General features: G+C 35.6%; 2 protein-coding genes across 8 annotated transcripts in view; one reads left to right on the top strand and one right to left on the bottom strand.

Annotated features, from left to right (window-relative positions):
* The window catches only part of LOC132792019 (poly(rC)-binding protein 3), a 116,159-nt gene that overhangs the window by 57,162 nt on the left and 35,432 nt on the right, over positions 1–23,565 (bottom strand). For 4 of the 7 annotated variants that reach the window (XM_060801212.1, XM_060801209.1, XM_060801214.1 and 1 more), the window contains exon 1: positions 6,407–6,842. The exons of 1 other annotated variant lie outside the window; for it this stretch is intronic. The gene's annotated coding sequence lies outside the window, so the exon portion shown is untranslated. Of the gene's footprint in view, positions 1–6,406; positions 6,843–23,565 lie in introns of those variants that run through there. 2 more of the 7 variants (XM_060801215.1, XM_060801216.1) reach the window with 1 other exon arrangement.
* On the top strand, positions 19,960–23,389 carry LOC132793448 (probable serine/threonine-protein kinase mps1). The gene is made up of 4 exons (XM_060803376.1): positions 19,960–20,035; positions 21,746–21,916; positions 21,992–22,285; positions 23,329–23,389. The coding sequence occupies exons 2-4, from the start codon at positions 21,786–21,788 to the stop codon at positions 23,387–23,389; spliced, it is 486 nt and encodes a 161-aa protein (XP_060659359.1). The 5' UTR covers positions 19,960–20,035; positions 21,746–21,785.

Below are 23,565 nucleotides of genomic sequence, written 5' to 3'. Positions count from 1 at the left end.
TAGAGCACTTTCTACAGACCTTAGAGAAGGAGAAAGAAGACACAAAGGGAGAGAGAAGAGAGACGTCACATGTTGGGCCCGCATGTAAGCCTCTTCCCGGTGTGCGCCTTGTTTGCCTTATGCTCCCAGACAGTTATGACTGACAAATCTGACAGCTGCGTGTGGGGGGCGTTGTTGAGTCCTCTTTTCTTCCTTTGCCCCCCATACATACATATATGCTAAGCTTATGGCACGCATCATATGCTCGCGACAAAAAAAGGAAGGGAAGAGAGAGAGTGAGTGAGAGGAGGTGGCAATGGTAACCCAAGCCCTGATAAAGCTCACAGCGAACGGGGCAGTCATTATCAAAGCCCTTCAAGGTCCTCGCCTCGCCTCGCCTCGCCTGTCTCACTCATTCCCAGGGCCACCATCTGCTTTAGAGATTTTTATATTTACGACACACACACGCACACACACACACATAGCATTTGTGCCCCCCAGATAACAGACAGACAGAGATAGCAAGTGAATAGCAGACATAGCAATGGAAAGAGAGAGACAGAGGTGGAAGCTCATATATTTTATGTAAATTACGAGCACAGGAACCACTCTGCAAGTTCAAGTCCTGCCAAAAATGCCGTCGTGCAAATGCCATAAATAAATGGTTTCGTTTACGACTCTGGACATTAACCTGTTAAATTTCTAATGTGTGTGTCGTCCTCCTGCCACCGCACCGCACCGCATCGCACTCAACTCAACCCGGAGTGGAGGACAGTCAGTCAGTCAGTGAGCCGAACCGAGCTGAGTGAGCTGAGCTGAGCCCGCAGTTATCCCAGCAAACACAACGTGACCTCTTCCTTTCTCCCTTCCTTCGCCCACCCATCCGCACAGCCTACCCCGTTGAGGTTGTTGCTTTTCCGGCCGCAAATAGCCAACAAGCAGCAGCAACGTTTTGCATATTTAAGCAGTCAGCAGTCGAGACCTGACAGCCAGGATAATCTGCTGTACTAATGTGACCAGTAACCAGCACCAGGAAAGCACAACCAGAAACTTTGCTAACCAGAAACTTTCGACTTCTATTTTATATGCCACATTGCGACTGCACTGCAACAAATCGTTGAAATCAACAATCAAATTTACGACTACCTCTTTTTTTCGAGGTGTTTTTTGCTCGCAGTGTACGCATTTGTAGAAAAGTAACTGCAAGGCAGTCAAATTACGATAATAATCCCAAATTACATAGAGAAGAAGTTTATTTGGAATTTATTACACTAGCGATACACAACAAATAGTAAGAGAAGAAAACCAGGTATCGCATATAATTGGAATATTACGAGAGTTATAATTTAGGCAACGAGCTAGACTAATTCTTGACTTGACAACATAGTTTAGTATTTTCAGTTTGCATACCCGATAAAACTAGAAAAGCAGCTTTATTTAAATGCATCCAAATGAAATCATCGATTTGCAAATGATATTTAACATAATTTGAAAATTCTTATTGAGTTGCAAGATTCGTTATTGTTAATTCTAGAAGATTTTAATACAAAATGTCGTGTTTAAAATAAAATGATATGTTTGAAAAGTATTTATTAAAATTTAATGGAGTTCCTAGACAGTTTTTTGCCAGTTTCTAGACAGACTTTTCTTGCTAAACTTTCAAATGATTTTTAATAACACAAGAAAGCTTCACAAATTTTTCTCACAATTCCTAATAATTTCTTCGAGATTGAAGACTCCTTTCTACAAGATTTTTGACAGTGACATATTCTTTTGAAGACTTTTCGCACAGTGTAAGTAGCAAAAAGAAGGGTCTTCGTGTGTGCTTGAGTGGGCAGGCAAGTTGGCCACAAAATCAATAATGATTACATTTGCGTTGCATATTTCACCAGCCCGGGGGGAGATTTGGTTTGGTTTGGTTCACTTCGGTTCAGTTTGCTTCTGTTTCAGTTTCAGTGCTGGCCGTCTAAATAACATTTGCGGGCCTACGACGACTCGACCGGATGGCAGCAAAGCAGCGCCAATTGTTGGCAGGTCAGGTGGTTTGATGGCTGCTGATGACTGAGGATGGTGGTGGTGGTGATGTTCTTGTTGTTGTTGTTGCTGCTGTTGCAATTGGTGGTGGTTGGAGAGTGTGAAAAATGCAGCAAGCAAAACACAAAAACACAAAAGACAAAAGACGGAAGGCGGTTAAGTGCTCAGAGCTAGGCAGCTAGCTATAAAGCCTACGCCCACTTCTAAAGAGAGTGAGAGAGAGAGAGAAAAGGGGAGGGGAATGGGGGCTATATGGGGTCCCCTCACTCTAGTTCTGCACTGAGCTCTGCTCCATGCAAAACGGGTTGAGTGCTTTGCGCTGTGGGGCTTCGAAGCAAAAGAAATGCAAAAGCAAGAGGAAACTGCAATAAGTGGCGCGCAGGGTCAACAATAAAAGGGGGTGGTCGGGACCAGCAGAGAAGTGGAGGGAAGGCAGACAAAGAGTAACGCCACTCAATGCAGCGACGTCGCGACGTTGACGTTGGCGACGCAGTCAACGGCCTACAGACGACGACAACGACGACGATGGCAATGAGTAGAAAATGAAGAAAAGTAGAAGAAGCAGTAGCAGCAATTGGCGAGGGTGGTCTGAAGAGAGGGCGAAGAGGGGGAACTGGCGGGCGAGACTAAGACGAGACTAAGCTCAGGCACACAACCAGTTAGAAATTGCAGCAGAAAAATGCAACAAAGTACAGCTACCAATCTGAAGCATGTTTCTCCCTTCTCCCCTCTCGCTCATTCACTTTATCTTTGGTGCTCTCCTCTGGCCACAGAGCAAGATCCCCTCATACGTTTTACGCTCGTTTGGCAGGTTGAAATTCAACGCAGCAGAACGAACGAAGCGACAGAGCAAAGTAAATGAAAAAATAGCAAAGAAAATGAACACAACAACAATAACAACACAAGAAAGCTGCAATTGACTATAAGATACCCGTACCCACTTTTAGGCAAGGCTCTAAAATTGAGGTTCATTAAAGTAATCTTGGTATTATAACTGCTATTTAATAATCTTACAAAGTTTACCCTTCTGCTTATATTATCACCTATATTAATGGTGATCAATAAACATTTACATAGGATGCATGATAATAGATGCAACATCTTATTATAATACCTTTTTTGTCTTTGAGTACGGGGTATAAACATTGCAAATGAAAGGCCAGACAAAAAGAAAAGCAACCAATGCGACGTGTGTGCTTAAAAAAAGCACAAAATAGGCACAGTGCGAAAAATGTGCAGAGAGCAAAGCAAAGTAGAAAATGCAACATAAAGCAAACGCCAAAGCAATTGCAACTGAATGCAGTATTAAGAAGAGCAGCAGCAGCAACAACAACAACAACAACAGCAACATCATCACCAGCAGCCGCAGCACAGCAAACAGAGCAAGCAAGTGAGGTAAGGCTAGGCAAGACAAGTGACCGCATATCATGCACATCGCTCAAATAGATAAAAGCTTTAAACACATGACAAATCAAGCATGCAAGTAATTGAGTGAAAAAGAGCTGTTGTTGAATACAGGTTTTCTTTTTTTCCAGTTGAAATTGAATCGGAAACAATTTGCAACTTGTTCACCAATTTCAACACATCAATGAAGTTGGAAGTTACTAAATTGATGTCGTACCCCCCACATTATGCATAAAAGCATATAGATCATTTTGCACAAATATAGATTAAATCTAAAAACAAGATTAAGTCGTTGTTTTTTGTTTGTTTAACATAAAATTTATTGTCTCTACTTAGCAACTCATATAACTGGCTCTCCTTCATACACAAAACTTAAAGCAGCTCAAAAGGGTGCCCCTGGAAGCAGTATCATGATATTTGATCACTCTCGCGTGCGACTCTGACATTAAATCTACCTAAAAACTTGAAATTTAAATTACTTGAATACTGTTTGGTGACAATTATTAGGAACAATCATTTTGAAAATATGCATGAATATAAAATTTGACAAGTTGAATAGTTTGCCATTAATGCATAAATGCTAAACCACCATCTTTTCATTTTCTAATCGCTTAAAATTTGTATAGAAATTGCAAATAACCTTTCTCAACTTTTTATGTGCTATCACTTCTAAATATAATACATTTGACTTTTTAATTAATTGTTTCTTTATGTTATAATGATATACAGAAAGATTCTAAAACGAAGATATGCTTGCACATGTTTCTGATTATAATTGTACTTGAGGAATTTCGAATGAGCTGCATGGGAACTAGTTTTTTGTTGTGTGTTTCCCATTTCTAGAGATTTTGCATTCAAGTTGTATCGTTATTTCTGACTGTACAGAGTTCTTAAAACAAAACAAATAAGAAATAAGAATCTCACAGTCGCAAAGATTTCTGGTTTCCCAGTCACTGTCAATATGTGCATAGCTTTGTACGTCTCAGTATTCATTCACAATATATTGTGCATATGTTTGTGTATGTGTTTGTGTCGACACTTGTGATGTTTAACCAACCCAAATTTTGGTGAGCGTGCCAAGTGTAAATGATTTTAGTGACTAGGTAGCACCACAGCAATAACAACAGCAACGTCGAACGTAGTAAATCTAAGCAACAAAGCAACGCCTGAGCTTCAGCTTTGTGCAAATGTCCCGCACCAACTCATGAGAAAGAGAGATGCCAGTTGAATGAGAATGAGAGGGAGAGCAACGAGAGAGACACGGGCGTAAATTCAAATTCAAATCTGTCTCTTTTCAAGTGCAGCGAAGCGACGACAACAACGGTGATGGTGGCGAAAGCGGTAGCGGGGGCTGCCTTAAAAGTAATCACAATTGAATTTGATAGACTGGCGGGGGAGTACAATGGAGGCAGGATAGGGACAGGGCAACAACTACACACAAATGTGACACAAAAGTTTTCTGCAGTTTGTCGTTTGAGTTTCTTCTGTTGCCTGGCACTCTGATAAGAATTAAGCTCAGACAACGCCTTGCTTCAACCTTACCAAGCGGAAGTGATTAAGGCAAAAAAGGGCTGCCAAAAAATTGATTCTTAACAAAAATATGGAAAAAACAGATAGAAAAAGAATATCGTGCGCATTGCTGCCCACGCCAATTAGAAAATGTACATAAATCCCCAACTGGTAACCGCCAGTGTTGAACACTGTCGAACAGACTAGCCACCGCACATGTACACTCACACACACAGAATTGAGCAAATGAGAGCAGAGAGCGGCTTGCGCCAGAGAGTGAGAGAGGAGAGCGAGAGCACGAGCAAGAAGCAAAAATCCAAAGGCGCGTAAAACGGCGACTGTTCCAAGAATGCAAGGCACAAAAGGAGGCAAATAACAACAAAAAGAAGAAAACAAAGAGCGCACACTGGCAAAGGCAATGGCAAAGCAAAACGCGAGAAGCACAAATAAGAAAATAATGCGACGCCGCCGCCGCCATACAAAAATCAATTTGAAGCGTAGATGAGTGTAGAATGGGGACAGGGTGGGGAGTGGAGGGTTGTGAAATGCGACTGTGCTGTTTGTGTATGTGTGTGGATGCTGTCTTTGCGTTTTTGCACTTCAGAAAAAGGGGAGACGAAAGAGTTTTGAACAAACCACGAATACTCTTTCACAGTTGAGATTCAGAAATCAATTTGTTTTAAACAATTATTTTACTGTTTAATAAAAAGAATTACAATGACGGCATTTAATTAAAATACATACGTATTTATATTATAATTTAAGTAATATTTCAACAATTAATGAAACAATATCTATAAAAGTCGAGTATATGAGGAATTATTTTATAGCATACTTTTAAAATAATTCCATGTTCTCAACTACATATTTCTAACATTCATTCAATTGTTTATAACACATTTGTATTGGTAAAAATGCAAATCATTTAACTGTTGCTGCTCTATAATTGATCTATCAACTGCACTCGATTTGTTCACAAACAGAGATAACAATCAATCACGCCTTAGTTTAGTTTCATTGAGAATTTGATGTTATTTTGAAAACGTGACCAAAAACATGTCCAATTGGAAATGCCTGCTTTAAAATAGAGCATAAAAACTGTATACACCACGCACACATATGCACAGACACATAGGCTCACATACACACTCAACACACACACATAGAACGCAACACGCGACGGCTTTGCCGGTTGCTCGAAAGAAGAGAATGAAAAGACAGACACAGAGAGAAACAGAGACAGAACGTTTAATTATGCTTAATTTGTTGTTAATCAAACGGACAAACAATAAACTTAATAAACCGTTGTAAAGTTTTGCACACCACATTGAGAGCAAGAGGGAGCACATCGTAAAATATACTGAGAGAAAGAGAGCGAGAAATAAAAACTCACGCGGCAGACAACAAAGCCCGTTTAACAATAAAAAAAAACTAGGAATTTGTTGGGCAGTCGAAAATGAGGAAAATAAATTACGCTCACGTTTTTTTTGTTTTTTCAATTGTAGTTGTAGATGTTTTTGTTTTGTTGTTGTTTTTTTATATTGTGATTTGTGTTTTTGCCGCTTCTTTCAATTGCTGTTTATACACTGCTATTGCTCTGCTTCTTCTTCTTCTGCTGCTTCTTCACGTTTCAGACTTTATTGCAATTTGCAATTTCAGACGCGACGCGCTGTTTTTCTATATTTGCTTCGTTTGTATTTTGTTGCTTGCAATTTGTATTTTTGTTTTGTATTTTGTCACTGTGTGATGCACGACGCCGCGAGACAACAATTGCTATACATAATATTTATAATTATATATATTGAGGGCCTTTCTTTGATTTTCTCTGGATTTTCTGATATTTTTCACTGACCAACAAAACGAGATGTTGCGACGCGATGCGAGCTGAACGAACCGTACACCACCATTAAAATTTTATAAATGACTCAGTTTTGCGCTCAGTATTTCTTATAAGAACAAACATGCTAACAACCAACAGCAAACGACTCTCGCGCTCTCACTCTCTCTCTCTCCCTCTATGTGTTGGACTCTCTGCGAGAGTAAGCCACCCGCAGTGCTGTTAGTTAACATGAAACTCAGTCTGTTAAATTGAGTGTGTTGTGCGTGTGCTCGGTGTGAGTTCAGTGCGCAGAGCGCAGAGTTTAACATGTATTGCATACTTTAGGGGCTGCATTTAAATGTTACTTGCACTCAGAGCTGTAAAACTAGCATAACAGCTGACTGTTAAGCAACATTTGATTGCTGAGAGCAGCACATTTGAGTGCAGTGTTTTGTCGTTTTACTTCAAATGCGCACTATGGCCATCTCGCTTACACTTGTTGCACACAGCGCTACACATCGTTGAGTGCAGCGTGTGAGTGAGCACACGAATTGAGTGAGCAATTTGCACTTTCTCGAGGGGTTGAGCAACGCTGGCTGTTGGAGTGTGCGCTTGTGTGTGTGTGTGTGTATGGACGAGTGCCATGCAAAAACAGTGCTGCCAAGTTACGTTGCATTCGAAATGCGCAAATTTGAAGATTTTTAAATCAACTGCAAAACGATGTCTTTAATCGCTGTGCATTAAATATTAATGCAAATGCTGAAATACATATACGGAATAATCTGCCTACAAATGCTCCTGCCACGTTTGCTACCGATTGCTGCAACACATTCATTTACAAATGCAAATTACTGTAAAGGATTAAAATATAATTTTCAATAAACAAGAGGCATAACAATACCTACAACAACAACAATAATAACAAGCCGCAGACATTTGTCCCCATCTAAGAATCATAATAGCATTCAAATTAAATTACGTAATTAATATGCATAATAACAACAACAACAACAATGATGATGACCACAACAATAACGACAACAACGACGCTTTGTCTCGACACAAAACTATTTTAGTTCATTATAAATAATTTCATACACAGCAGCATTATTATTAATTATTGCATTCTTTTAATTCACTTGGCCTTTAGACAACATTTATTTTGATCCCACAATTCCTTTCACGTGACCATCTATAGAAAAGTTTTGGTAATTTACAATAATTTAAAAATTTTAAATTAGATGCAGAATTTAATGAATAAATTAAAGTAAAAGTATAAAGAGTTTATAGTTAAATTTTTTTCTGTCTGCTTCATTTATTGCGGTCGAATTTGATGCAAAGTTGGAATATTTTTAATTTGTCCTAAGCCAAATTACATTTGAAAATTGCAAATGAAATGTGAATTATGGTCGGTTAAACATTGAAATGTCCAATAACCATTTAGCCATCAAATAACTTGATACCCTGTAATCAAGAAAAGAATTAAGCATTTATTATAATTATTGCAAGAGTGACAAAAATAAATGTTGAAATTGATGTGGTAGCTGCAAGTTGATATATTTTTGCACTTTTAAATCAATATGCATTGAAAACCAACATAAATACAAACAAAAAATATGAATATTTATGTTTGCATTTATCTAGCTGAGAACATAAAATCGAATTCAAAATGGAAATGGAAAATAATTGCATATGTTGGAGATAAATCAGATTAAAATGCTGCCAAAGTGCTAAATGCTGTTCACAGGTGTCTTTTGGCCATGACACACCCACACACACACACAGTCGGGAGTCCTGCAGGACATGCACAAACATAAACACAAAAGTCAATTAATTGAATAAAAATAAAATTTATTTATGGCGCAGTAACAATAACAATAATAACAACAACAACAGCAACCCACATACACAAAAAAATCGGTTGGAAAAATATTATTGGTCAGCAATGGGCTTAATGGGCGTTGAGTGTGGGCGTGGTGGAAATTTAAATGTCACACGCAAAAATATGCACACTATACTGTAAAGCGCCAAGGCGAGAGCGAGACAGCGATATAGCCACAGTTCAGTTATTATAAAAAATGCATCAAAAAAGTAGCAAAAACAAATTGAATGCGTGGGCAAAGGCAAGGGTCAACTTTTGTCACAGGATTCTGTGATAAGTGCAAAACTTAATTAAATTTTCATTGCACAAAAAAGCTGAATGAACGCGTATAACCCAAAAAAGAAAGAGGGATGGAGAAGAACACGTGCTAAGAGAGACAAGGAAGTGCCCAAAAACAAGTTGGCAGCGCCGCTTAAAGAAATGGCGAGCAAAAAAAAAACACACAAACACTCAGTGAAGCAAAGTTACAAGCGAAGTGCATTAAGCTTGCGAGTTTAATTAAATTATTATTAATCTCATTTGTATGTGTGTGAGAGTGTGGGTGGATGGGGTTAAGGGGCGTGGGTAAGATCATGATTGTAACACACACACACACACACACATACACACATCCAAGCTCTCGCTCACACTCTACTTCCATCTGCATTTACATGCGCATGAAATTTTAATTACATTTTAAGTGTGTGTGTTCATGTGTGTGTGCGCTAGAGTGGGCGATAGACTTAACACACACAAATATTTATGTGTTTGTATTTGTGTGTGAATACAAAAAATAACTGGTGAACTGATTGAGTGAAGACTTGCTCGCCAAACAAATACGCTGTAAGTAAAGTAAATACAGATGTTATCGATAGAGGTCACAATGAAAGTCGATAACAGTTGTCTTTAATCGATCTGTTGTTTTCGATAATAAGAGTACTGCACAGTGTTGCATAACATCTAAAATTGTGAAATATGTGAATTCAGTCGGCACAACCCGTTTGAAATTCAAAGCTAAAGGGTGTAATAAATAAATTTGCAAACAAAAAAAAACAACATTTGCTTTATTTACGTAAGCTTGTAAATGTATTGGTTGGCACTCGTATCTGACTGTGTGTGTGTGTGTGTGTGTTCGTGGGAGTGTAGCTGTGTGCAAATCTATGCCAAAGTTAAATGCATGCGGTTATCACTTTAGCTTTGCGGCTCTGCGGGAGGCAGGGGGCGGTGGGCGGTGTTGGGACGTACACAGCTCAACGGATTCAAACGAGGGGGAAGTTCTCCACGCAGGGGACAGTTTGACAGGACACTTTTTGAAAATTGGGTCGTGTTGAATTTTGAATGAGCTCTAATTGTCACAAAATGTGGTAAAATGCTAATGCCTGAGCAGACACATCGATATATCTAAATATTGTACAAATACATACATATATCAACGATATATTTACGATTGCGTGTGTCAGTGTGTGTTTGTCTGTGTCTGCTTTGCTACTCACACCTTATTGGTTAGCTAAAGCAATTCACTTATGTCAATAATCAATTTACATTTTGTAATCACGCAGAATTGTTGATGCTCATATCCTGTAATCAAGTAAATTATCAAATTGCCAGGAGAGTATTTAAATGCGATAATTTGAGTTAAGGAATTGAAGAAGTATTGAAAAATATAATAAAATATAATATAATGTAATAAAATATAATATAATATAATATAATATAATATTATATAATATAATAATATAATATATAATATATAATATTGCTTATGTTTAATTCTAGATCATTTTATTTTACAGGTTACTTTGCAGTCGAATACTTTTCGCAGGCATAATTTTCCTTGTCATTAATTTCATTTATCGTTTGGAAAATGGAAAAGTTAACCGCTTGAATGGTTTTAATTTTTAAACGTTCAACGTTTCTACGTTTACTTATAAAAAAAGAACCTAACGTTTTTAGAAAAGTTTCTTTTTGAATAATTAAAATATGTTTATGCCTTTGTTAGCATTATTTAAAAGTAAATTATAAAATAATAAATTTATTGTAACTAACATTAAATTTGAAAGAGTATTTTATCCTCATAAACTTTAAAATTCAGTGTAAACAAAGGTTAAGTTCTATTATTTCTATATATTTGGCTTTCAGTTAAGCTTTTTACTATTCCAATTAAATAGTGTGCGTAGAAGATTTGCTCTTCGTCAATGTGTGTTTGGAGCTAATTCTGTAAACCACTTGACCGTTAGTTGGCATAGGAATGCAGTCAAGCACGAGTGAAATGCCCAACAGTACTTAAAAGCCAAAGGAGCCAGCAAGTTCATTAAACTAATAGCCAACAATTTATAACTAGCTCGAATGAACCCAGCCCAAGACGAAGACGAAGTCCAAAGCTGAAGAGGAAGACGAAGACGAAGAAAACCCAAGCCAAATAAGTAGTAGTCCTGTTGCTCAGGATTCTCTTCTCTCCTGTATAGAGAACACACGCTGTAAACTAAAGGACGACACAAAACTAATGGCTGCCCATCGTCTGAGTGCGGAGGGGGGCAAGAAGAGGGGAAAATTGTAGGAAAATTTCACAGTACACACGAAACTAATCCGCTTAATGTTTTGCCTATCTCTTAAAATATGACCAAAGACCAGACTTCTTAGCAAGTAAGTGTATGCGTGTGTGTATGTGTGTGTGTGTGTGTGTGTGTGCAATATTGATAAAAAGTAGTCAAAGCCAAAAAGCCATGCTAATAAGCTGGCCAACTTTAAAGAAGAAATTCTTTGTCTTAGACAGCAACTTCACTAAAATCCATTAAAGTTTTGCCAAATGCGGGCTTTTGGGGGTAATTGAACAAAGCTAAGGTTAAAGAGTGAAGGGGGACGAAGAGAGGGGATTGTAGTGCTGGGTAAGTACGCGCAGTAGTGCTGAACAATGCCGAAGAACTTTGGCAAAGCAGTCAGAACTTAAATAGCCTGCGAACATACTCACAAAGCAGATAATGTGATAAGCATTGGCCCGCAATACCTTCGGCATCGACATCGGCATTCTCTGGCTTCCAACAGATGCCAAAACATGTGTCTATAACATAGCATAACATAACAACAACACTACTCACACACACACACTTGTGTAACATTTGCTAATTAGGTAAATTGAAAGCTTAAGTTTTGTCTGTCACATAGCGCGCAATTTGTTCGTTCTCAGAACTCGAGACACATTCAGAGACAACTGCGAAACAGCTGCGAAACAATAGAGAGTTGTGTTGCAAGCAGATTACGAGTGCAACATGCATCCAGAGGCAGCTCTTTCAACTAGTTATTCGATGTCAAAAGAAGCCATATACGTGTACCTGCGAGAATTCTCGCAATGTTCACGGCGCCAAGAAGTTTGCTTTCAATTAAAAAAATAATTCAACTGACAAATAGTTTGTGTAGCTAATTAACACTCTAACCAAAAAATCATTAGACTTATAATGGATTTAATTAAATTTCGAATTTTTTGAATATGTTGTTAATTCAACAACTCCTTTTTTTTATCATAATTGTGGGAGATTAAATGTTTAATAAAAGAAAACCTAGATTTTTAAATATAGAATATAGAATTCTTTGAAATTTTAACTATTATTAAATTTCCCTTTTAATCATTAGACCTTTGTGAATTATTCCATTCCGTCAATATTATAAATAATTCATTAAATTTTAATTAATCACTTCTATAAATGTAGGATCTATTTTGGTTTTTTTTTAAATATATTTGTACTCAAGAATTTCAATACTTTGAATGTTTTTAATAACATAAGTATAAATTCATATTAAAATAATCATTAATAAAGTCGAAACTTTAGTTCTTCTGATAAATATTTATATAAAAATAAAATTTTGTAAAATTAATTAATTAATGTAACTTTGTTTCGGGATTCTTAATATTTTATTACCAATTAAATTTCAATATTTCGGAGATAGCAAAATCTGGCTTTTTTAATGAATTTCAAAATTAATCATTATTGGCTAGATATACATATTCTATCTTTTATATTCGGACAAATAGTGGAGTAATTTGCAATATTATTAATATTTGATTTACTTAATACATTTGAATTATTTTCTTGTGATATCCTATTTCTTTCTTATTTCAACAAATAGTTTATTAAATACCATAAATATACTAAATACCAATAACTCTGATATTGCGACATTTGATTTTTTTAATAGGTATATGATAGGTAATATGATTAAATAATATAATATTATGATAATATTGTATTTGATTTTCAATAAAATAATAAGTTTCATTGGTACAAATTTTTTTTCAAGAAATGCCAATTATCATTATTTTTTTTCAAAGCAGCCTTTTTGTTTAACTATAAATTTGTTTCTAATAATCTGCAAATAATCTTCCATGTTTCTTACCATATTGAAAGCAATAAACAAATTCGAAATTCCAAACCATTATCACGTGATTACATTTTTAATAATGCTTTAAAATTAACTTTTTTAGACATGAAATAATTTAAATGCCTGTTTGCAACTTTGAAACTGTCTGCATATTTAAAAGTTTTCCCCTCTGTATACCGCCAAGCTGAGCTTTAATATAACAGCGAATCACCACAAAAATCTACTCGAAAATCGGAGCATTTCATTTATTAGCTGCGCGAACAACAAATATTTCATTTACTTCCTGTGAGCCGGTGAAAAGAGCAACAATTCAGCACAAAATACGTATACGCAGCGTATACCCGAAACATATATAATCTTCAGCAATTTTTGACATACATACACACACACAAACACACTCGCTCGCATACAAATGTATTTAAATCCAGAACTAGCTATACCGTTAAGCTTAAAATGTTTCACGCACGCAAGCGAGCGCAGCTTTAGACAAATTTTCGTTGCATGCTGTGCGGCGCACGCTGAGCTTCCTGTCCATGTGTGTGCGAGTGTGTGTGTGTGTGTGTGTGTGTGAATGCGTGTGGACGTGCACGCTTCGTTTGTGTATTTAATTTGCCACAAAATTGTATTCCATACACACAACAACAACAACCAAATAAAAACAAACTTGCGACGCAAAAGCCAACCGACAAAAAAAAAGTTTAAAACGCTGTAAAAGCAAATTAAAAACTTTTTCGTCTCTGTAATGCAACCCAAACAGCCAAAAGCGAAATGGCAACACCGATGTTGCACTTGCATCTGTCGTTCATCCTGGCTGCAGCTCAGCTTTATTTCGTTTGCCCTTTTGACTTCAGTTGACCTAAAACATTTCAATCATATACTCTATGTAAAATGATTAAAACTAAAGGCCAAACAATTAAATTTTGCCTAAATGCAAAATTCAATTAGAAAATTGTGCATTGCCAAAAATCTGAAAATTGAATTATAAAATAAACAAAGAGCAGAATTTAATGCAATTAATTGCAAAAGGTGAACTCTACGCAAATTGTATTTAAGTTGAACTATAATTAGATTTTAGAGTCCAGCAGCATTTTATTGCCAACGCTGTTCAATTAATGGATTTCGCAATTTTATTCAATTTAAGCAACTACAAATATATCAATGAAGCAGTTTGCCTTAAGCGAAAATATATATTGTCGCTATTTTAAATTTAAATTCAACTTTTATAATCTGTATTTTATTCTTTGAAGTATAATACCAAATCTTTGTTCATTTTTTCTATTAAATTAAAACCAATTCAATCAAAACTTATTCCTCGTATATCAATAAATCATTTTGTATTTAAAGATTAAAAATACACTTTTTGCTTTGTGAGAGAATATTAAAAATTTGTAGTAGCTCGAAATATTTGATTCAAATTACACAAGTTGCGCTTTATTTGTATTTACTTATTTATTGAAATATAATATATTAAATTTTAAACCTTTCCAAGTATATACAAAAAATTGTAATTCAGAGGGATTTGTTTTTTTCTTTATGACAGAATGCAAGTTGAATTTGAGCTTCATTGCAATTATATTGCAGCATATAAATAAATACCAATAATACTTGTACAATGATTTATTTTAATTCCACGTTAATTTATTTTTTTTTAACAAATATCATTGAATTTTTATAACATAAGTAAGTGTGCTCGATATTATTCTCTTTTATTATTCTCGGTATTGTTCTTAAAATAGTATATTGGAAAAATATTTAAATATACAGAAGACTATATTTGGTATATTGATATAATACTACATTCAAAATATTCCAAAGAGTACTTAAATATACTAGATTGTCAGCCAAAGCAATTAAGACCCTTAGAAAGTTGACGTTTTAGCCCCAAAAAAAAATATTTCTTACATAACTTCTATAATTTGTATCTGACCGCAACCAGGAAATGTAGTTATTAATATTTGTAGCTTCAAAACTATGCTTTATATTCGATTCGACAGACAGACTGAAATATCGACATGGCCATATTAAAGTATATATTATATATTCATGATCAGCGTTAACAACCGAGACGATATGGCCATGTCCATCTGTCCATCTTGAAATATATCTTATATGGTCGTAGGTCGTAGCGGGTATAAAGAATAATAATTCTTTATTTAAAATACGAGTACTTCAAGATATTCTCCTAATTTTAGCGTTTAATACTTGTTAAAAGCAGCAAATTAGATAAAATGCTTTTTCTCAAATTCGAAATGACATCAAGTTATTTTCAATACTGAATTGTTGAACAAAAACACAATTTGCTCAATATTACACATAACTAGAATTCTAAATGCAGTCAATAAATGAATTTTTATTCTTTTTTTTATTATTCACAAATAGCTAATAAAGGACATTCAATGAATTGAATGAATTCTGCAACAAAAATCGTATATATTATTAATTTAAACACTTTCTTTCGATTTCAAAATTGAATATGTAGTTGTAGAAGTATAAATTGCATATCAAAAAATATAACTGTGTAGGATAATATAATATTACAGATAGTTGCAGTAGTAGTAGTAAGTGCTTTATCGGGAGTTGGCAATCTGCATTAGCAGACACAACTCCAAATGGTTAGCCGGGCTTATGAGTGGCTGTGTGTAACAGTCGAATAACTGGAGATTAAACGTCTATTGGCAATAGGGAACCCGTCCGTCCGCCTGGGCTGCCAATGCCAATGCCAATTTCCTGAGCAAAGCAAAAAGGACAAACAAGGAAGCAAGCCATGCCCAACCATCCATCAGCACACAAAATCCACCAAGAGCAGTAAGGCGAAAAAAAATGAAAAACGAGAGTGCAAAATTCCCCCGCGCACTAATCGAATGAATGAGCGAAGTGCGAGATCTCACTGACAGCAGACACGGACTAGTGAGCTCTGACAAATCCAACCCCATAACTGGCCAACACTAACACACTAACAAACAATGAATGACGAGAGCACAAAACAACTGGAAAACTGGCAACACACACACACACACACAAAGGATGTTTCATATTTTTGCCACTGCAAAAAGCGTCGCGCGCCCATTTTTGGGTTCAATTTATCGAGCCGAGTTTTCTTTTCGTTTCTTTTTTTTTCGAGTGTGATAACGAACCGGTTGAGAGCAGCATGTGTCAGAGACTTTGACACATATCATTTGAAGTTTTTGTCGCCTCTCAAGGAGTTGGGCAACACACAACACAACAACATCAACAACAACCAATTGTCCATTCAAACGTGAACAACGAGTTTGCATTCAATTTCTTGTTGTTTGGGTCGCCACGTGTGTTGTTGTCCTCTCCGTCTGACTGTCTGTCTGTCCGTCTGTCCGTCTGTCTCTTTGTCCACAATCCATTCCAAAACTAACTCTCAGCGCACATATTAAAAATTTCGCTTCGTTGAGTGCAGAGACAGAGAGAGAAAGAGAGAGAGCTCTCTAGACTTGGGTAAACACAAGCAGCAAGCGGAGGGGGGGATAAGGCGAGATAATTAGTTACTTTGTGTCGTTGCGGTTCCAACGCCAAGAACTCTCCACTCCTCTTCTCTCCTCTCCTCGCCATCCCCCTCGTGTCTGATTTGAAAGTGGCGCGTGCCTCGTGCTCCGTTGTCTATGCCGTAGAGTCCGGCTTAGTTTCGGTTTAGTTCGAATACAGCTCGGTCCATCGTCCATCGTCCATCGTCCATCGCCATCGCCATCGTCTACATTTATTTGTATTGGTTGAGTGTATTTGATTACGCTCTCTACGGTCCGTAGGGTTAATTGAATTTGCTTTTGAGTTTCTATCCAACAGAGACCAACCATAGCCACAGCTTGATAGACGATTTGCCATATCTATAAACCTGATGCTCTCACACCAACACACACAACACACACATCTAGAAATATTCATGAGCTTTGCGTCGGATTCAAAAGCCGGAGACGGAGGGCAGACTCGAGGGCTGCTGATTTTAGGGGTTTTGTTTGCTTTTGATTAATTGCATAAAAAGTGGAAAATTGCCAAATTGTTTTTGGGCACATTTCCGGCCGTTTATTTATAGTTTGAACAGGTAGGCTTAAGCCTCTATGGATTTCAAGCAATTGAGTCATTTTTAACAACATCTTTAAGACTGAGTTTGCTGATATTTCAAATGTTCAAATTGAAATAAGTTTGTGGTGCTTGCGGTTAAAGGTTAGCAATAATTTAAAGTAGAGCAAATAATTCCGCAACATTATACACTCTTTTAAAATATAGTTCAATTTATATAAATATAGTTCAATATATTCAATTTAAATTGCTTAAATTGTAAATTTTCGAAATCAAATTTTGCTAAAAATAAAATAATAAATTTAACTAAGAAATGTAGGGCATTTTAAAGCTACATAGAAAAATATTTTGCTTAATAAAAAATAAGAATAATTAAAAATAATAATAATGAAAAATGTATAATAACTTAGAACGCTCTCACATATTTACTAACACTACATTCTATGTATAAAAAGTAATGTTTCAAAAGATACTTCTAATTTTTAAAACTAACTCAATCTTTAAAATTTAAAAACATATTTTTAATTTTAATAGAACTTCTAAATAAATTGTTGTATACAAAAAATATTCAATAATAACAGCATTATTTATTTGTTAGTAGTCGACATTATGAAAAAATTATAATAATTAATTTAGTTCCACGAAAATTTACTTAAAAATCTTTAATATCAAAATATTATTATTTATTTAAAATAATATTACTTGAACGTGAATATATTTTAAAAATGGTAAATTTGTTATTAGCTTAATTTATATAAATTGATTTTAATCGCTTTTGCCGAATGCTTTCTTAAAATCCTTTATTTAAATACAGAAATGAGAAAATAGAAATAATTTGTTCAATATTTAATTGAATTCGTTAAATTTATTGATCCAATTATTCGTAAATTATTTCTGTGCTAACTTATATAACGAGAGTAACCTTATTCACTTTATATGTTAAGCAAATCAAATTAGTTTTGCACATTTACATATGTGTCAATCACATCTAGTACTAATTGAATTCTGTGTGTATTTTGGCAAAACATTGGCAGCAATAGCAGAAAGGCCTACATCAAGTTAAGTAGCTTCAAATTAAACAAACTCAAGTATGTACAATGAACAAGTATGCCAAAGCAATCTCATAAAAGCGCTCTAACTTTCTCTATTTAGTTTACTTTCTATCTCTCTCTCATTCTCTGGGTATTTATCTGTTTCTTTCACTCACTCGCTAATCCATAGCATTGAAATGAAAAATGTAATCATTTGAGCAAAAATTGCTGCCAGTTGTTGCGCACAGTTGCTAAACAGTTTCCAGTTACCATTTACCCAGTTAGCTGAATCCAATCTAACAATCTGACGGATACTTTGCGAGTGTATCTGTGTGTGTGTGTGTGTGTGTGTGTGTTTGAACAGCACTTGAAATGCACATGAATGAAAATGAACATTGCAACAATCGGGGAATCTGGTTAAAGTCATGTGCATTTTACACCCAACTGACTAATGGTACGTAACGATCGAAAGTATTTCACAGATACAAGATACGACACACACACACACTCACACGCATACACATGCAGACATCGCTCGAACGTTTAACGGTAAATAAAAGGCAAACAAAAAACAACGGCAGCAAAGTAAATAATTTAGTAGCAATAGCAACAGCGTTGCGAGTGAAACTCGAGAAAAACTCTTGGCATTTATTTGCAATTTTCGCATTTTAAGCCGATAAAATGCGAAACAGGACGTTAGATCCTCTGTGTGTGTATGCGAGTGTATGTGTGTGTGTATGTGTGCACGTTCATGTGTGGATAGTAAATAAAATGACAAGCGTTTGACACAAGCACCGGAATATCCGTCAGCTTGGCGACGAAGCGAACGTTGCGCCCCCGTCCGGCCACGAGACACCAAAAAACAAGAGAGAAAACTACTGTGGAGTGCACTCGACTGTGTGATACCTGTTAACCATTTTGAGTATTGCCGAAAGTGGTATTATCATTTAAATAAATTAATTTAATACAAAAAAAATACTAACACACACCAAAACTTATATTTGGTATATCGATATACAAATATATTGAAAACAGAACATAGAATACAAATATACCAAACTGTCATATCACAGTTATATTAAAATATACCTAAAGCTGTATTTGATACATTAATAAATCACCAAATTCAAAAATATCATAGAATACAAAATATACTAGACTCTCATACTGCTAAATTACAAAAATATCACGAATATTATATATTGTACTACCACATAAGTATATACTCAATACTATATATGGTATATCGATATACTACTACATTAAAAAATATACAGAATACTCTATATGCATTTACTTTCTTTACTTTACATACTTTCGTATAAATATCAAAATATACAAGAATGTCATCCGCCAATACAATATCAATATCAAAAATACTATGGAGCATACGAAAGCAGTTTGTTAACCTTAGTTGATAAAGAATGTATATACTTTATGAGGTCGCGTGTTACTCAAATTTCATATTGCCACAAATTTATACTACCCTTTTACCTTATTAATAGCGGGTATGGAAACTTGTAGCGTGAGTCCTGTTGAGTCAACTCGACTGCGAGTCGAGTTGAGTTTAGAAAAATGTCCTCCTGTTGCTACAACTGTCCTGCCTGCTGTCCCGTTTGTCCCGTCTGTCCTGTTGTCTATGATGACTGCGTGTGCGATGTTTGCTTGCGTGTTATAGTTCCATTCATAATACAAAAGCATACGGGACTTGGCAGCCATCACAGCATCATTTCCTACGCCATTCTAAGAGTCTGTCTCTGTCTGTCTCCGTTTCTGTTTCTATCTGTATCTCTTTCTGTATGTCAACTACTATTTTAATATGTATTTGTATGCGAGTGTAGGTGTAGGTGTGTGTGTGTGTGATTTACAGTTACGCTGATTGCTGGGATAATGCTAGTGCCGGCAAAAACTGAGCACTCGCAACGGAAGACTCAGAAAGCTGCAGCGCCAAAAACGGAAGCGAAACGCTGAAGGCAACCGGTAAGCGGATGTTAACTTAAAGGTATTAAGAAATTGAATCAAAGTGAAAATATTATAAAAACGAAACGAAAGAAAAAATCCAAAAACTAAAGCGAAATAAATGTAAGAGAACCTTACGCTAAAATGTGCAACTAAAGGCGATTGCATTTGGCCCGTTGACTAAGTGCCGACGACTTTGAACTATGACGTTAGCTTTTAGTGTATTAAGAAATGTTCAAAAGCGCAGCGAAAAGCAAAAGGAAAAGTAACATTGACAGTTGGAGTTGCTACTTACACAAGCAGGTGGCACTTGCCACTTACCACTCGCCATTTGCTGCTTGCTACTTGCTACTTGCTACTGGAGTCAGCCACCATCAAAAGGCAACCAGCAACCAGCTACCAGCTAATACATAATAATGCAATTTTGCCAGGACAACGCGAGAACGACAGCGACAAGGACTCCGAACAAGGGATTCATTTGGCTTAGACAACGCAAGTATCAGGCATTAAGTGAACAGCAATAGCAAAAGCAACAGCAACAAAACAAAATAATGTCAAAAAGAATTCCAAGAAATATTGAATAAAATCAGACTAGTACATGGGAGAGAGAGAAACTGAGACTCAAGCTGCCTTGTGAAGGAGTAAGAAATGTCAAAGGCAAGCACAATACAATTTTTACAGATTAACAATTACGTTATGGAATTTCTATTAAATTTATAAATTTGCTGCGTATTTTAGAGATATTTTTAGTTGTACTATATTTAAGTGAATATTATAAGAAATATATGTATAACGTACATAAATAAATTGTTCAATATATAAATGTATTCAATTATGACAGGCAGAGAAGCTTAAGTTCAAATAAATAGTCAGTCATTAAGAAATTGTATAAATATATTAAATTGTAAAATATTTATATTGAAATAAAGTATTTGTTCTGGCTGTCTGTCCGTACGTATGTTAATCCAGACCTCAGAGACTATAAGCGATAGAGATAAAATTTATTTTCCGACAGCACTTATAATAACAATAGTCTTTATGATTCCTGAAAATTTGATTGCGATCAGATAAAAATTTTAAAAGTTATTAAAAAAATACTTTTGTATGAGAAAAAACTACTACTTACTACTGGTATTCGATTTTTTAACTGAAAATCTGGTATATTTTATTCTCTATGGTATATTTGATATATTAATACTGCACTGTTTTGCTTACATTAAAATTGGGTAGCAGGTATCTCACAGCCTCATTTTCATTTTTTGTAGCTTTCTTACTTGTTTCACATACAAAAATAATATATTCATTGGCAAATATATGCAGTAAATGATAAACAGTCCATTTTAAGTATTCCCACAATTATTCCAAAATACACACTCGACTTAATCTCAACCCTTAACCGAGAACACTAACGGTTAACTAACTCTAAGTGTTACCAGCAACGTTTAGCTAAAGCAAATGATTATCGCAACTGGCACTTAATAAATATAGTCATCTATGTTTATGTAACTCCATTAGGTGTAAGTGCTCAGTACCCAAAACTGAGCTAAACCTATGGCTATCTAACAATTACATTTAGGCAAACATAACTGTTATGCCATATTTATAAGTCCCAAACCACAGCTGACCTGAATGTTCAAGAGTGTGTGTTTATATCTGTGTATCAGTGTGTGTGTTTCTGTTTGTGTTTGTATTGTGCACTTAAACTCAATTTGTTGGCTATTTTTATTATAGATTTTCATATGCATTTTTATTTTGGCCATTTATTGCTGCCATGAGCCCAGCCCGAGTAAATGCCATAAGCGTATTAACGCAATTCAATTTGCCCTGTTTGCACAACAACAATAACAACAGCAAAAGGAACAACAATTGCAACAACAACAACATCAACGTATACATAACAATGTAGGTGGCGCCACCTGCGTGAGAAGTATAGCAAAAAAGGCAGGTAAACGTATTAACTTCCGTTCACTTTTATAGGCACAAACAAACTCGCACACTCACACACACACTCTGTCACACACACTCACACACATATGCCAAAAACTCCATGATGTCCAGGAGTCGACGGCCAACAGCCACGTCCAATGGGCCATTATCATGCAGCAGCATGCGACGTGTCCTCATGCCTCTTTCAGCGTGTTGGCTAACAAAGTTGCTACAACAACTGCGACAACAACAACAACACCAACAGCCGAAGCACCAGCAACACAGCGACAGCAGTTTGAGAGCCTATGCGTACACTGAGAGAAACGACGAAAAAGGAAGTGAGAGGTACGGAAATTATCAAGACAGTTTTGTGAAAAACCTTGCTTTAATTAATTATATTATGAGAGTACTGTTTTTTCATTTACATCTTAGTGACAAAAAAATATATTTATTTATTCACTAATAAACATATTTCAAGAATAATCACTCAAGATATATTTTGTAGCTTAGAAACAAGAGTTTAATTCAAAATACATATGAATTAAATGTACACCTTACATAGGATATTTTAAGAATTATGGCTCTAAGTTGAGAAATCGTATATACAATTTTTAAATTTGATAAAATATCATAGAATATCAAAAAGAAGACCCTAAGAAGACATCAACATTTGTTGCCTCTATTGTTGTTTTGTTGGATTTTGTCAAAAATATATTTCATGAACTTCTTTTGTATATCGTTATCACAGCTTTACTTATTTAAATGTTTGATAGTTATATATTTTTATAAAATAAGACGAAAATATTATTTTTGGATTATTTTTGACAGACTTGAATATTTTCAATAATCTAAGTATTTTCACTTATTATCCTTTCCAGAGAGCCAGAGGTATATAAACTAATGTCAAAACCATGAAGATTTATTATGAATAAAACTTCTGGAAAAAATCAATAAACTTCAGTGGCTTTCCCTTCACAGCATCTTACATCACTTACATAAAACTAAGACAACATAAAAGTTAAATTTTGTTTAGGATCAATTCAATTATTGACTACACAAGAAAGATTCGAATTAAATATATAATTTTTAAGCAAAGGCTTTTTAAACTCTCTATGAAAAATGTCTGTACTACGCTCACCTCACGATATCGATCAAGAAATGTGAATAAATTTCCGTTAAAAGAGAATTTCACATAACACGTATTTGATTACACTTCTTCTGCTTTTTTTTCGGTGCACATCATATGCTAGGCCAGGTTGTAGGCAATATCAAGGGAAAAGCTTGAGAGCAAACATTTGCTTGCCGGTGACGTGTAGTGTGATGTGCTTGTGCTCGTGCTTGTGATTGTGTTGTGTTGTGCTTGTGTTGTGTTATGTTATGCTGTGTAGTGAGTGGTGCTATGCGGTGGTGTACGGAGTCGGAGTCCTCGTGATCTGCCTTTGCAACTGACAGTTTGTTCAATTTTGCATTTGGATCTGCTGCTGCCCCACGCACATCGAGCTGGTCAGTTCTATGACTGGTCATTGGATGCTTCCACTGCTGCTGCTGCTGCTGCTGCTTCTATTGTTTTTATGGGTCAACAGCACAAAACGAAAAGCAAATGTTTGTTTGAGTTTTTCATTCTG

This window comes from Drosophila nasuta, chromosome 3, assembly GCF_023558535.2.
Source record: "Drosophila nasuta strain 15112-1781.00 chromosome 3, ASM2355853v1, whole genome shotgun sequence".
Classification (NCBI taxonomy): Eukaryota; Metazoa; Arthropoda; class Insecta; order Diptera; family Drosophilidae; genus Drosophila; species Drosophila nasuta.
This window is presented reverse-complemented; position numbering and strand designations above follow the sequence as displayed.